The following is a 14,840-nucleotide window of genomic DNA, read 5'->3' as shown; positions in this document are numbered from 1 at the left end:
TAAGGAGTACTTCCGGCCGATTAATTTATGGCTCTAGCCATTAAAAACGATGAGTTCTATGCTGAAATTGACGACATTAATTGTTTGTCGGTGCTTAGTTATATTATTGATTTGTATACTGTTATTATTGGTCTGTATACTGTTATTATTGGTTTGTGTACTGTTATTCTTAATTTGTATGCTGTTATTATTGGTTTGTGTACTGTTATTAAGAGCAAAGATACTACTTTTTTACAGCATGACAAGTAATACACAAATTTGGTAGTGGTCTATCACTACTCAACTACAATAAGCATTTATAGAAACGTAAAAATAATTGGTTTGAACTTTAAAGCTTGGAATAGCTTTTGGTTGATAATTTTTTTTCCTTTTTTTTACAATTGCTTTTGGTTAATGATATTCCAAAATTGTGAGTGTCATTTTGCTTACCGTCTTACCGATGCGGTAAAATTAGCAGTATTTATCAAAGCGGAGTATTGTAATTAAAAAAAAAAAAAACAAAAAAGAAGACGAGTGAAGAAGTGGTAAACAAATGCAAAAGCAAGATTAAACTCCAATTAGAGAAAATGGAATCGGAAGAAGGATCTTCATCTTCATCTTCATCTTCTTCACCACCACCACCGGCATTAACGAGCAGTGAGATTTATTCAGTAGATAAGGCATTGAAAAGCTTGGAGCAAACCAATCCATGGATCCAACAAGCCATTCAACAAGCTTTTCTTGTTCAGGAGACCGTCCAACAATCCTTCGATTCCACCGTTGCCGCTACTCGTTCTCGCCTCTCTCAATTCCGTTCCACCTCGTCTGCTCATTTCCATCAAACTCTCGTTAGTCTATCTCTCTAATCCTATTTTTATGTGCAGTTTTGTGATTAGGGTTTGTGTTTGTGTTTGTGTTTGTGATGGGATTAGGGTTTCAATGCAGGAGTCTGTTAAGGATTTGAAGGCGGAATATCATGCTTATGAAGCTAAATTCTTTGGCATAGTTAAAGGTTTTTTTATTTTATTGGATTAGGGTTGATCAAGTTTTGTTTGTTTAGTTCAATTAGTTGCTTATTCTGTTTGTTTTGTGGGTTTCAATGCAGAGGGTGCATTTCTTGCGGCTTCACATCCGTTTATTGCTACTGGAGCTGTTACTGGGCTAGGTTTGTTGGCACTGCCAGGTATGCCTAAGTTTGATGTCGGAAAATCGAGTTCTATGTGTGATTATCGATGTTTTCACCGACTGTTGTTTGTATTGCCATGGGTTTTTGTAAGCTAGTTGGATGTTGGAACGTGACTGTAATGTTTGGTACTCTTTCAGTTTGTTTTCGTGGCTAGGATATTGAATCATAGGACTTTATTGTAGAGCATTAATTGGTGGCAAAATAATACTCTTTTAGCTGAATTTCTTGATAGTTTCATTCGGGAGTCTATTTTAGGATTTTCTTTCTATGTTAGAATGTGAGGTTTAGAGGAATTTTAAACATGTGGTCTGCTTGTATAGTAGAGGACTTTGCCCTCTTATTGTGCTCACTTTGTGTCTTTGTCTTTTTAGGCTTGAGGCTCATAATAGTCATTGGTTTATCTCTGTATGTGCTCTGTAGTGAAGTACTTGAATACGTTCTTAACAATGCTTCATACACGAAGTTTTTGGTGATAAGAGTTATTTTTTTGAGAAGATTAATGGTTGGCATATAGATGAAGGTTGGTTCGATCTACTGAGAGTCCATATATGGTGGTTGTGAGAAGGATAAATATTGGCATGCTTTTAATGGCTTTATTGTTTTACCCAATTATTTTTTCCGGGGGGTGGAGGTGGGCTGCATGATGAGTGTTATGAAATTATGCAGAAGATCAATGTACGGCGGTGAATGTTATGGCTGGCAGTTTGACCTGGGCTGTATTCCTTTAAGACTAAAATCCAGAATTTCAGACATTATTTCATAAAAGAGTGCACAAATGTTTGAGCGAGTGCTTGATGGAGAGATTATGGCATTATGTGATTTAATAGCAAATTCACTGGGTATTACCCATGGGCATTACCCAGTGACTCTCAAGATAGAAGGCTATTCCAGAATCCAGATCTACCTATCATCAAAGCATCATCAAATTCATTACCCAATTGCCTATGGGAAGGAAATCTGAAAAGAATTTTGGCAATGGAGGATAGGTCATTGGAAGGTAACAAGATGATAATGCTAGTGTGATACTGTGATACCTCTTCTTATATACATCCATACATGGAGAAGAATGTTGATAGTACTGAAGGGGGTGGTTGGGATGTTATCCTTGGAGTGGGAATATGTATTACTGTACTATAAAGCTGATGAGAGAGTCTGGTCTGATAACAAGGATTAATCAATGTTAAACTGAAATGGTGGATAAGATAATGAACTCTAGATACTATTTATTTTTTAATCAGAACTGTTCGAAGTACTTGGTGGCAGGCATTTTGATCTTGCTTACGATGATGGAAAAAAAAATGCATTAGGGCATTGTTTAAAATTTAACTTTGAAATACTTGGGAACCTTGGGAAGTGACAAGGTCTTGTGGCTAGATTGATTAGGTGGGTAAAGATTTGCAATATGCTACTTGTTTTTGGGCTTGATTATTGGCAGCTTAGGGACTGCTTGGTGTCACTGCAATTTTTTGAGTTTGGACTACTATTTATGGTACCTGAACCAGTTATGTTAATTTTGAAAGTTGACAACAAAAAATATGTTTACTAGTGTTTAAAATTTTCTTCTAGTCAAATATTTGAACATTCAATACTCGCAACAATATTGGACAAGTCTTTAGGAGCTGTTTCTATGCTTTCAAAGTGGTTTAGTACTTTTAGAGTCTTGGGGAGAAGGAAGCACTTGATATCCTTTCCTGTACAGTTTTTGTTATGTTAGTTCTGACTGTTAAGCTGATGAACATAGTCTTATTTGCTACATCTAAAAATATGGCTGCTCGTAGCTAAGCTACATTACATATTTAAATATGTTTTCAGATAAAAGTTTTCTTCTTATTTATTTCTGGCCAATAACTTTGAGCATGCTTCTTGTAGCTCCGAGGCGTTTTTTGTACTATAAAACCTTGCGGCTATTTTCTTCTGAAGAGGTGAGCATTTGTATAAAGTAGATTTTATTATGTAAAAAACAAACTTGAGTTCGCATGCATGTTTACTGATAATTTACTACTACATAGTTTGCATAGGTTCTATGTTGATCAATTCTATCCATGTTGCTCAGGTGCATTTTTTGCTATATAAGCCTGGTGCTCACTGCAGACTTTTACTTCATACCCCGATGAACTATGTTTGCCCAATGTTACTATGTGCAAATATTGATCTCTCCACAAAGAGGGATTGTAGCTCCCAAATAGTGCTTGCTTTGTTTCTTTCCATGGCTTTGTTAGTTGTAAAAGCTAAAACTTTTAGTTCTTAATGATCATTATAACTAGAGGCGTATTTCAATGTCACGTCTAGATTTCAAGTGGCATATCTTTTGTTTTATTTGTACTTTTGGGTGCTGAGTGCTGGCTAATCATGGGAGGCACTCTATGAAGCTTTTTAAGCATTTATGCATCCTTAGATTATTTTGTCCTGCGAGAGGAAGGACTCTTGATGCATCTTCACACTGTATTTGTGTGCAGGCCTTGATTTCTTGCGCTGATGAAAAAGTGAAAGAGCTGAAGCAATCATTTGAACGCTTGAAAGCTGCAACTGACAAGCTAGAGGTAACATTTTGTGTTTTCTTCCTTATATTTTTGTTTAGGTTGCGGTCTCGTTGAAGAAACTAACTTTGGGAAAGCTGAAGGTGTTACAAACTACAACCAAGCTGAAGATGCTTTTTATATGAATAGTTAGGGACTTAGGGGTGAAATTGCGCTCATGTAGACCTCAAAACTCTCTACACTGATAGTTAAATTCTGGGTGGTTTAGTTGAGTTGAAGGTTTATCTATCTTGTCTATTAAAAAATGGGTGCATCACAAACTTTTTCAATTGTAAGAAAATTTTCCTTTGAGAGGGTTTGCTGTGCTGGTCACTTTGAACCATTTACATGTGTATATTGGAGCAGGTTATGTATTTAGGAAACTGGGTATTTAAGGGGTCTCAAATCTGTGACTCTCTTCTTAGATGAAAACTGACATGGGAAAAGCATTGCTTAACTCCATTCAATGTTAATTTGTTTGTTTAGTTTCTCAGTATAGCATGTGTATTTTCAGAAAAGGGCATCACAGGCAGAGGAGGAGATGAAAAGAGGAAGAACTAAACTGAGGTTTGTTTATTGTGTTGCCACTTTAGTGGTTTGGTTTTGTCTGATCACCTCATTATATGTAAACTGTAATTACAATTTACAAATCTTATGACAGAAATGCAGGAAATCAGATTAGAAAAGCTGTTGAATCTGCTGATAAGATCGAGAAACAAGCACGAGGTATGGGAGAATATTTCCAGCTTCACCTGAATATTTTTACCAGCTTTCTTTGGAGTCTAATATATTTGTTTATGGCTCTACCAGGCTTGAAGGATATTCTTGCAGACCTTCCTAGCAGGGAATCATCTCGATTTAATTCACAGGTTATAATATTACACACATCAGCAATAGTTGGTGTAATCATAAATTTAAGTATATTACTTTTTTTTCGGTTGTTCAACTGTGTAAATTTTGCAGATCAAGAACCTAGTTGCTGAGGCAAAACAGGAGCGAAAAGTACTCACAAAGGAAGTGACAAAGATAAGCAACTATGGGATCTCCATATGAGTGAGCCCTTCTTGGGATGTGTATCTGACTGCTTGTGAATAATTGATGGCAGGATTTGAGTGACTGAGAGATCAAAACCTCCAGTTTCCTGTTTCCTTCGCCGTATACTTGGAAAGTAAACTCTGTTGATTACCGAAATTTTGTCTTACAGAATATTGTACCAATTGTACATCTAAAGATCAGGATTTGCTTAGAGATATTTCTTAAAGCAGATATATTCCTTTTGAGTCTGCTAATGTTGCAACTCTCTGCAGACAATGTGCATTCAAAAGATTATGCATTGACATTTTGTTCCTGCCAGATTTTCCTGCGACCTTACATGATGCATACGAGTTTCCAAGCTTCTTTGAAGACTAAGGCTATTTAGCTATCATGTTTTCTATCTAACACATTCCTTTCACTTATGGCTACTCTGTAATGGATGGCAAAGTCGTTCCTAAAAAATTAATCGCTTAATCCTATAATTAATTCTTTCAAAAAAAAAAAAAAGTAAATAACCGAATAAATAAATTTTTTTTTTTGATGCAATAACCGAATAAATATATGACCATAAGCCCCAAATTCTTTTTTAGATTCAATCACTTATAACATAAGTGGTTTACAGAGTATTTTGTACTTTGTATTATTTATTAGATCCAACGCAATTACGGAAATAACTCAGTATTATTTGGAATGGAGAGAGTACATTAAAAAAAAAAAAAGAAAAAAAAAAAAAAAACAGATTTCCAGGCTCAAGTGCTCAACCACAAGTTCTAATGGCCATAACTTCTCTTCCCTCTTTCAGTTTTCCCTCTTTATCATCTTTATTATGGCCTCAACAATGGCCACAATACTCAATTTTACCGCCAATTTTCACCCTTGTTCCTCCCAAAAACCCTTCTTAAACCCTAATCAAATCTCCAATCCTTCAATTCCCTCCAAAACCCCTAAATTCTCTCTCTCCGCCAAAACCCACCTTCTTAACCTAATTTCCGATCAAGATCGCGGTCTTAAAACCCAGCAAAACCCTAATCTCCGATCCCAAATTATCGCCGCTATCGATTCTCTCGCTATTCTGGGCAAAGATTTGATCACAACTGATGATTCCCTTTCTGGGACTTGGCGAATGCTTTGGACTACAGAAAAAGAACAACTTTTTATCATTAAAAATGCCAGTTTTTTTGGTACCCAAGTTGGGGATGTTCTTCAAGTTATTGATGTTGATAATCTTAAGCTCAATAATGTAATTACTTTTCCCCCATCTGGGGTATTCTTCGTTCGATCAAGTATGGAGGTTGCTTCCAATCAAAGAGTTAATTTTAGGTAATTTCTAAGTTTCTATATAGTATTACTTTTGTTTGGGTTTTCTTAATTTATATTTGTGAACTTTGATGTACCACATTATCCTTATTTTGGCTAGTTAGAAGTTTGTGTGATTGTATTTTAAGATTATTAAAACGGGAAAGAAGGGAAGGAAATTAGGTGGACTTATAATAAAATATGTATAAGGAGACACAAAGAGCAATGATGTAGACGTCATATGATATCATATGACGTATTGAGAACCACTCGTAAGACTTTAACCAACTAGATTAGTCGGCTTCAACAAATGGAATTAAGTGCAAATGTGTTCTTTGCTTTCTTTCCATCCTAAATTGAGAAGAAAGAATGGGGAGAGTTTTACAAGGAGTCTTTCTTGTTACTTTTGTTGTTCAAGCCATTCCTGTCACTGTGCAATGTACATCATAGAAATTAAGACTTTTTGTGACATGGGTTTTCTCAGATTTACAAGTGCAGTATTGCGAGGAAAAGATTGGGAGTTTCCCTTACCACCATTTGGGCAAGGATGGTAAGTGTAACTTTTGCTCATGAAAAACTTATATATAGCTGTTGAGAATTCAAATTTTCAGGGGATGCTTATTAGAATATTTTTTGAAATGAATTGTTGCATTCCATTGTGTTTCCATGATGCTCATACAGTCATACCTTATGTAATACAGTACTCTGTAAGATTTTGTTGAGTGTTGGATTGTAACTGTTTGAAGGAAATTATTCAAGGCTGTCAATCATCTATAGCTGAGTCTGTCGAGAGTTGTTAATTCAAGCTACTTGCTTCATTACCTAGATTATCTACAATTACCTTCTGATACTATTGTATGGCTCAATGGCTGCATTTCTCAACCAAGAAGCCTTTTGTTTTCACTCTTTTCAGGCAACATGTTGCCCTTGTTCATCCTATTTAAACAAGTTGCAAAAGTTGTCCTCCTTTATGATGTCTTGGCAAGTGATATTCCAGTATCTATTCTTATATCTTGTATGATCTCTAAATGAATTAAAACTATAGATCAGATATACTAATGTGTCTTCAAATATCACTATATCAGTGCCGCTTTATTTCAATTGAAATAGACTTCACCCTTTAGGATTACAACAAATATGATCGATGAGCTGCGATGTCTATTGCAATGGCACTCTTTGGTAACTTTGAAAGGTCCTAAATTAATCGGGAAAAGTATCTGCAAAGTGGCTTTAGTGAAGTTCTGATCCCACCTATATATTCTTGTTTTTTTGTTCTCTGGCATACCACTGTTAATTGCCTTAGTAATATACTCTGTACTACTGTTTAGAGCGCTTTAAGATGTGAATTGGCAGGCTTCCTCATCGCCCTTTCTTCATACAGAGTGGAGGAGAGAGAGATAGGTTGATGGACATACTGTTGATTAATTGGATCTGTTGACAACAGATTTTGAGGAGGAAATTTGTCTATCTGTTTGCATTTTTTTTTTTGTTCCTTTTCTATAAGATATTGCATTTTCTTTACTCATGAATAACACCTACATAGGATTTCTACAGTTTTTTTTTTTTTTTTTTTTTTTTTTTTTTTTTTTTTTTTTTTTTGTTTTTATTGTTTTTTTGTTTTGGAACTAGGAATAGGGAAAGTATACTCATATAGACTTCTTCAAGTGGGTGTAAACTGTAACGAGGAATCTTATCATAGTGAGAAAGGATAGATTTTTTTTATTTTATTTTTTTATTATTATTTAAGAATAAGGAATACTGGAAATTACTGTATCTCGAACATTTCTTTTCTGCTGGCTGTACATTCTGTTACACAACTAGTAATGTGTAAGTGCTTCACTGACAGCCTGAAGCTAATTTGTAGTTCTGAGATGATTTTGCTGAAAGCTTTTAAAGACTTTGAATGATCTTTAAGAAAACAAGACGACACAGATTTCAGAAGTCAGTTGAATACAGAAACTATGTTTATATTACAATTATAGATGAAAGGGAAGGGGGAGGAAAGGGAAAATAACATGGGGTGGGCTGCAGAAGAAAGAGAAGAATTTACTCTTCTACTCAAAAGACACAAAAGATGATTAACATGAAGGGTAGGAATGTACCTTCTGTCCAAATCTTTTCGACTTTGGAAGGTTTGCTTTATTTAGAAGGAAAGAAAATGTATATTGTTCTATTTCCTTCCCTCCCCTCCCTTTTCCTGACCTAACTTCCAAACAAGGGAAAAATGGGTGTTTTAATGTTCTTTCGTTCAGATTTCCCATCTGAATATAGTTTTTTGAAGTGACTAAAATTTTCTTAGAAAGATGGATAACTAGGTCTGTAGATTGTCCAACCAGAGAATGTTGTCTTAGGTTAAGTCACAAAGTACCTTTTATCTTCTAGGACATATTGGAGTGACTTTGCCACAAAGTACCTTTTATCTTCTAGGACATATTGGAGTGACTTTGCCAATTTTCCTTCCTACATCTTATGTTATCTTTAAGCCTTCATAAGGATTCCCTCATCTAAACATATTTTAAATAGTTTTAAAGTGGCTAATATGTTCTTAGAAAGATGGATAACCTGGTCTGTTGATTCTCCAACCAGACAATTTTGTCTTAGTTTATAAGCTACAGAATACCTTTTATCTTCTAGGACTTTTTGAAGTGACTTTTACCAATTTTCCTTCTTACATGTTATGGTATCTTTAACTCTTTAAGCCTTCACTATATGCTTTAATGCAAATTAAAGATAAAATCATAAAGGCATGTATAATTTTCAAGAGCTACTATCAGAAATTTTTTGATTTACCTTTTGGAGTATATACAGTTATTCTACACAATTGGTTTTTAAGTATAACAATGTCTTCCAGGTTTGAATCTGTTTATTTGGATGATGACATCCGAGTTGCCAAGGATATACGTGGAGATTACTTAGTTGTTGATCGAGCTCCTTATGAGTGGAAAGAATAGAGGTCCAAATTAAATTGGCGACTTGGCGTGGTTTCATTCCATGCTGCATGACTACTTGTAATCCTTACTACTCTGCTTTACTGTAAGTTTGTAATTCTTCTAGGAAAGGAATTCTGTAAATGGTGTAAAATTTAACCACTTCAAGTACTGATGAAATGAAAATGGTTAGCATATCAGCTGGAGCTTCACTTGAACTAGATTTCATTCTGACTGAGGTGTCACAGATCTAGCAGAGATCCTTTTATTCCATTCTGTATACCATCATATCTCAATGCTTTTCCTTTTGTCATGTTGGCTAGTTAAAATGGTCAAGTACTGATAACGTATTATGACGGCATCATTATGTTCTTACTCTTTGAAATATAATGATGATGATGGTATACAGAATGGGATAAGAGATCCACTAACATAAAATCGACCTGACTTAGCTCGAATTTTGGGAGGGGGTGGGGAAAAGGGGACCATAAGGTGGATGTTTGGGTTAATTTTGTGGACTGTTAGACTTGAGAAAAAGCTCTATTTAGGTTGTGGTGGAACCCTAATCCGTCGGCAGCCATATGTGCAACGTATACAGGTTATGAGTGAATCGCCCTGAGATATCGCTTGCCAGATCTGATTCTACGGTCCCTCCTCGAGTTACTGTCAGCATCCTCTACAGTATAATGCTATTTAAAATGTCATGGTTATGGTGACAGTATTTGTATAGTTGGTATATGCTTTGGTGGTTAGTCATATTTGCATGAAAAAGGTGTGGGGAAATAAGGACCCAGACAACAACAAGAAGAAGAAGCATTCTTACTTTAATATAGTTTTTCTCTGGTGTAATATGGCCTGCAGTATAAATCAATTTCCCCACCACTCCCAAAGCTATTGGGGGGGTTGCTTAATGCCTATGTTTTAGTGTGCATGTGCTGTGGGAGTCATGTTGATTGAGCAGGCATTTGGCCATTTGGGGCCAGGGATCTTACGTGGTTGTCAATCTTGTTTACTGTCGTTTTAAGGTTATGTTTGTAGGTACGTGTACTTCACTATTGCATTGGGTATTTACAAATTACAACTAGCAAGTAATAATGTCCATATGGTATCTAAATATAGCGGGTTTAAAGAACGTTTATGTAGTGTTTTTTTCAATAAGTATGAACTTATTAGATTTCACTTGAGCTATAAATGTCATTACAAGTATTTTTTTTGTAGATATAACATTGATTATTTGCTAATATGAGAAATGAGAAAAGCCAACTAGTCTATTAAAAGCTTGATTTAAGGAAGAACTTTTGTTTGGTTGACTCAAGCTTATGTGGCAACCTCCAAGCACCAAGCTTCTAATCAAGCCTTATACTGTACAACAATACAATCTCCATGAAGTAGCATATATAGATAGGTAGATAATCAAGAGATATACTAGCTAGTCAAACTACTTGTCTTTTAACACATTTTTCTCAACTTTGATCTTTTTGTAACATTTTGAGTTTTAACTTCAACAATTATTGCTCGACTTAAATCAGTAAAAATGTTTAAATTTACATTAACCTATTTAAAAATTTATGATATTTTGTTTGACGAGTATCATCTGGCTATCTGGTCTAGCTTATTAGACTACGTGATGAAAGAGTAACAAAAACTACAAACCTTAACCCCTTTTCATTTGCCTCGTATTTCATTTTGGGTATTTCTTTAATATTGCTTCATTATCTTATTTGGTAAATTACAAGTTTACAACCTTATGTGAGAATATTTTACCTTGTTTCTTAAAAAGGTAAGCTTTATTTTATTTATGAGGCAGAACAAAGGGAGTAGTTAACAACTTAGTTGATCCAAGCTTATGTAGCTTGAGTATTAGTTAAAATCTCCAATCACATCATTAATTCTTGATTTAATTTTCTATGATGGGTCAAAAGTAAAAAACATGAAAGAATAAAGTTGACAAGTAAAAAAAAAAAAGATAAAAGAAAAAAAGGCTAAGAAACATAAAGAAGAAACAACAACCATGAGTGAATGCATAAATGACAGATGTCAATTCACCAAGAAATGATACATGTTGTCGTGTAACTATTACTCGAATATAGTGTTATAGTCAATAGTGTATAGTGATAGGTACTGTTTTTTCTTTGTAATGATGTGAGGTTATTAAATTTAGCATTTATATGATCATAGACTTTTTTTACTGCTTATATTATGAAATGAAATCATCATTCATAATTTCATTCGTACTAATCTGCTCCAACCATATTTGTAAGTGGGTTTGACTATGCATGACAAAGTTGTACTACTATTAGTCGTGTTCTACTACTAGATTAATTAATCTATAGCTAAGTGGGGGTGTCTTAATGCTTTTGTCATAGATTGATTAGTATATACTTTGGCCTACATAGATCCTCCTCTTTCTCCACTCGCGACCATTGTGTCTAGTGGAGACCGGAGAGAGAGCGAGCTCTACAAATGATTTAAATTAGATTCGGCTAGGCTGTGTAGTTTGTATTTGAGTGATGAGTCATTTGGTTTATTTAAGTCAAAATCATCTCAATATATTTCATACAGTATTTATTAAGTCTGTAATAAATTGATTTATCATAATCTGACCATTTTTAGTCAAATGGAGTCTAGGGAATTGTATAGATATGCATGCCATCAAAGCGTTCATTTTAAAACCTACTCGTATTAATTTTGTCCGGTCTAAATCTATCTTTAGGTTCTCGATTTGTAGATTAAGAAGACATTTTTCTCTTTTCAATGCTAAATCAATCTACTCATTCATTTTATTCATCTGATTTTTACTATACTAAGATCAGTTTATTGATTAAACTATTGTATTACTAATTACTATAATCATCTTCCAAATGGAAGAAATTCTATACCTTAACTTATCAAAATAACAACTAAAGATTCCCATTGTATATCTAACTTAATTTATTTGTCAGAAAAACTTCCTGATCTAAGAACAGTTTGCATCATTACCATATGATTGTTGACTTAATAATGATGTTCAAATAACGATGCATCTTTAATTGTAAACTCAGATCTGGAATCATCATAATAGCATGATTTAATTGCTGCATAATTATTTTACTTCCACAACATATGTTTTGATAGGAATATGAGATACAGATTCCCATAATCATGTTGCAGAGATCCATAGCATCATGTTGTTCTGTCTCTGACTTATATTTATCACATATAGTATACCTATGTGTTTATGTCATGTTGAATTAAGCATGTTAATTAATTTTTAGCAGAATTGGTGAAAATTGAGGAGACAATTTGCTTGTTTAGTTCGACATGTACATAGTTATGAATACACAAATGTTTTAGATTAAAAGGTTGTGCTTTTTGTTTAGCCTCTTCCTAGCAATCCAACCTTTAGAGTTAAGAGTATTCCTTAATAGTAAAGGGTACTAGTATGTCGTCGCTTCATCAAGGGTACAATTGTCGATTAAGACTTTGCATTGGTAGTCTTTAATTTAGTTTGCTCAGTTGTACATACATGCTAAAACCCTTTTAAATGGTACTCCGTAATAAATCTTAAGAGTACTAAATGATTTCATTTAACCTAAAGCAAGTTACCCTTAAACAATAATATAAACGCGCCAAATCAATTCTCTAATTAACACAATATAAGCTAAGTAATGATGCTTATAGTAGATGTTTGTAGAGTCACATATAAAACTATAGAAGCATCAAGCATGCATGGATTATGTATAATTATATACCCATTTCGTCCGTCCAATGTTGCATAACGGGATCATATGCAAGCTGCATGAATAATTGGACAGTTGTACAAAATAACTGAACTAATGGCCACGATTTTTGAACATATATACAAAGATTACCACCAGATTAACAATTTTCGTTAATCAGGCAGATGAATTTATATTTGCCGTAATACTATTGTTATTATTATCATACTACATTACAATATTATAATTATATTAATAAAATTCATAGATAAGTTATATTGATAGTTTAAATTGATAGTTTAAAGATAGTTTGGTAGTAAGAATGGCTCAAAGCCCAAGGGTGAGGGACAATACATATGATCGAGCGTGGTATTTGGATAAGAGAAGTAAAAAAAAGAGCAACCGGCCACACTCACGTCATGCTTATCCATATAGCTATGTAATTCATTAATTATCATACCTATGATTTTTATGTCACCACACCAACTTTTCACCAAACTTAAGCACACTAAAATGATGATGCTACTAACAATACTTTGACTCTTCTTAACCTACTAGTATCCTCCCAACAATTTATACTCATTTTTTTTTTCAAATTTTATTGGCAAATATATACTTCGTATGTCTAATTAATTGATGAACATTTGTTGATACATAAGGAAAAACTTTAATCTTGTTTTTCCAATATCAAACTTTAAGTATCTTCATGTATACATAAAAGTGATAAAACTATTAACAGTCAAATTCATGTAGTTTGCACCTGGCGAATCTTTCACTCTACCTCCTTTTATAAAAAATCATATATATATATATATATATATATATATATATATATATATATATATATATATATATATATATATATATATATATATATATATATATATATAAAGCATGAATAAGATGTACTCAAGTCATATTTTTATGGATGAGGTAAACTTTCTTTGTATTGCTTTATTTGTTAGCTAAAAATTTTACTCTTTCCACCTTATGGTTTAATAATACTTTTGCTAAAATCAAATCAGAAAAACTTAATTCGGATCAGAATTTATCATTATGATCAATATTATAACCAATTGATTGTTGGTGTAGTGGTGATTGAGACTACACACTTTGTAGGGAGGACCCGTGATCGATCCCCGCAATTACAATTCAACAATAGGAAGAGGATTGGAATCTAACGACCCAGAACTGATATCCGAATCCGGATTAGCCCAAAGGTTGAATTGGGTGGAACACCAAAAAAATAATGATTATAAAATCAAATCAGAAAAAGGTCGATAATATATACGACAAGGTAAAGGGACAAAGTTGACCCTAACTTTCATTTCTTTTTGTTGACTTAAAACACTGTATTAACCCCCGTTTAGCTTTTAGGAAACTTCCACCCACCCGATTTATTTTTAACCCTAAGCTAGTCGCATAGAGTGAAAAGTGACGTGATGAGACTAGAGTGTTGCATGCAAATAATTTTACCACTTATGGTAAAAACTGTTTCCCATATTGTCATTTATTTTAAGTTCATTATATACTCGTATATGTCACATAAATATGCGTGGTCATACACTTGACAAAATCGATTTGGAATCGGCTTATAATCGGACGATTTGAAACCAAATTAAACAAAATTATTATGCATGACTTTACGTGGATTCATTATAAGTAGTGGAAAATTGAACTACTCCCTCGCTCTGTCTTCAAATATATGTTTCTAACCATTTGGTATATGCGAGCACATTTTTCAAAGCAATATTGTTCTTTTAACATCTCAAACTATGTAATAACTAGTCCATTTGACCATTGACCTAATGGATTGAGATTTGACCGACCTATAAAAAATAACATGACCTAATTAAACTCAAACCAAAAAACTTGTACCCAATATTCAACTTACAAAATAACATATTTATAAAACTTTTGAATGATTGTTTGAAGTACAATCACCATAATACTGTTAGTATAAATCTTAGAATTTGGCTTTTAAATATATTTAAAAGAAACAATAATCATTGGTTAGAATGATTGAGAATAAATGATAAACAATATAGATTCATGGATATAAACCTTGATCGATCTCTAGTCAGGTCTGGTCATCTCATATTATTGTACATACTACTTTTGAACATTACTTCCAGTATTTTATATCTCATCATGCGATCATGCATGCATAAATATAAAGTACTTGTACAATATAAAGTTCGTT

General features: G+C 33.6%; 2 protein-coding genes across 2 annotated transcripts; both read left to right on the top strand.

Annotated features, from left to right (window-relative positions):
- The first annotated feature begins 505 nt into the window (after positions 1-505).
- Positions 506-5,047, top strand: LOC145614302 (RGS1-HXK1-interacting protein 1-like). Its single transcript, XM_081669335.1, has 9 exons — positions 506-827; positions 925-991; positions 1,085-1,162; positions 3,035-3,087; positions 3,622-3,705; positions 4,196-4,248; positions 4,343-4,407; positions 4,492-4,550; positions 4,645-5,047. The coding sequence occupies exons 1-9, from the start codon at positions 567-569 to the stop codon at positions 4,732-4,734; spliced, it is 810 nt and encodes a 269-aa protein (XP_081525461.1). The 5' UTR covers positions 506-566; the 3' UTR covers positions 4,735-5,047.
- A 434-nt stretch (positions 5,048-5,481) lies between these two features.
- Positions 5,482-9,157, top strand: LOC145614303 (putative plastid-lipid-associated protein 11, chloroplastic). Its single transcript, XM_081669336.1, has 3 exons — positions 5,482-6,036; positions 6,497-6,562; positions 8,864-9,157. The coding sequence occupies exons 1-3, from the start codon at positions 5,543-5,545 to the stop codon at positions 8,961-8,963; spliced, it is 660 nt and encodes a 219-aa protein (XP_081525462.1). The 5' UTR covers positions 5,482-5,542; the 3' UTR covers positions 8,964-9,157.
- The last annotated feature ends 5,683 nt before the right edge of the window (positions 9,158-14,840 follow it).

This window comes from Chenopodium album, chromosome 25, assembly GCF_948465745.1.
Source record: "Chenopodium album chromosome 25, dcCheAlbu1.1, whole genome shotgun sequence".
NCBI classification, from domain to species: domain Eukaryota; kingdom Viridiplantae; phylum Streptophyta; class Magnoliopsida; order Caryophyllales; family Amaranthaceae; genus Chenopodium; species Chenopodium album.
This window is presented reverse-complemented; position numbering and strand designations above follow the sequence as displayed.

Excerpts from the sequence above, each read along its gene's own strand:
- LOC145614302 (XM_081669335.1), top strand. The coding sequence starts at position 567 with ATGGAATCGGAAGAAGGATCTTCATCTTCATCTTCATCTTCTTCACCA. Across the intron at positions 992-1,084 it reads ATTCTTTGGCATAGTTAAAG|AGGGTGCATTTCTTGCGGCT; the intron begins GTTTTTTTATTT and ends GTTTCAATGCAG. Across the intron at positions 4,551-4,644 it reads CATCTCGATTTAATTCACAG|ATCAAGAACCTAGTTGCTGA; the intron begins GTTATAATATTA and ends TAAATTTTGCAG.
- LOC145614303 (XM_081669336.1), top strand. The coding sequence starts at position 5,543 with ATGGCCTCAACAATGGCCACAATACTCAATTTTACCGCCAATTTTCAC. Across the intron at positions 6,037-6,496 it reads AATCAAAGAGTTAATTTTAG|ATTTACAAGTGCAGTATTGC; the intron begins GTAATTTCTAAG and ends GGGTTTTCTCAG. Across the intron at positions 6,563-8,863 it reads CCACCATTTGGGCAAGGATG|GTTTGAATCTGTTTATTTGG; the intron begins GTAAGTGTAACT and ends AATGTCTTCCAG.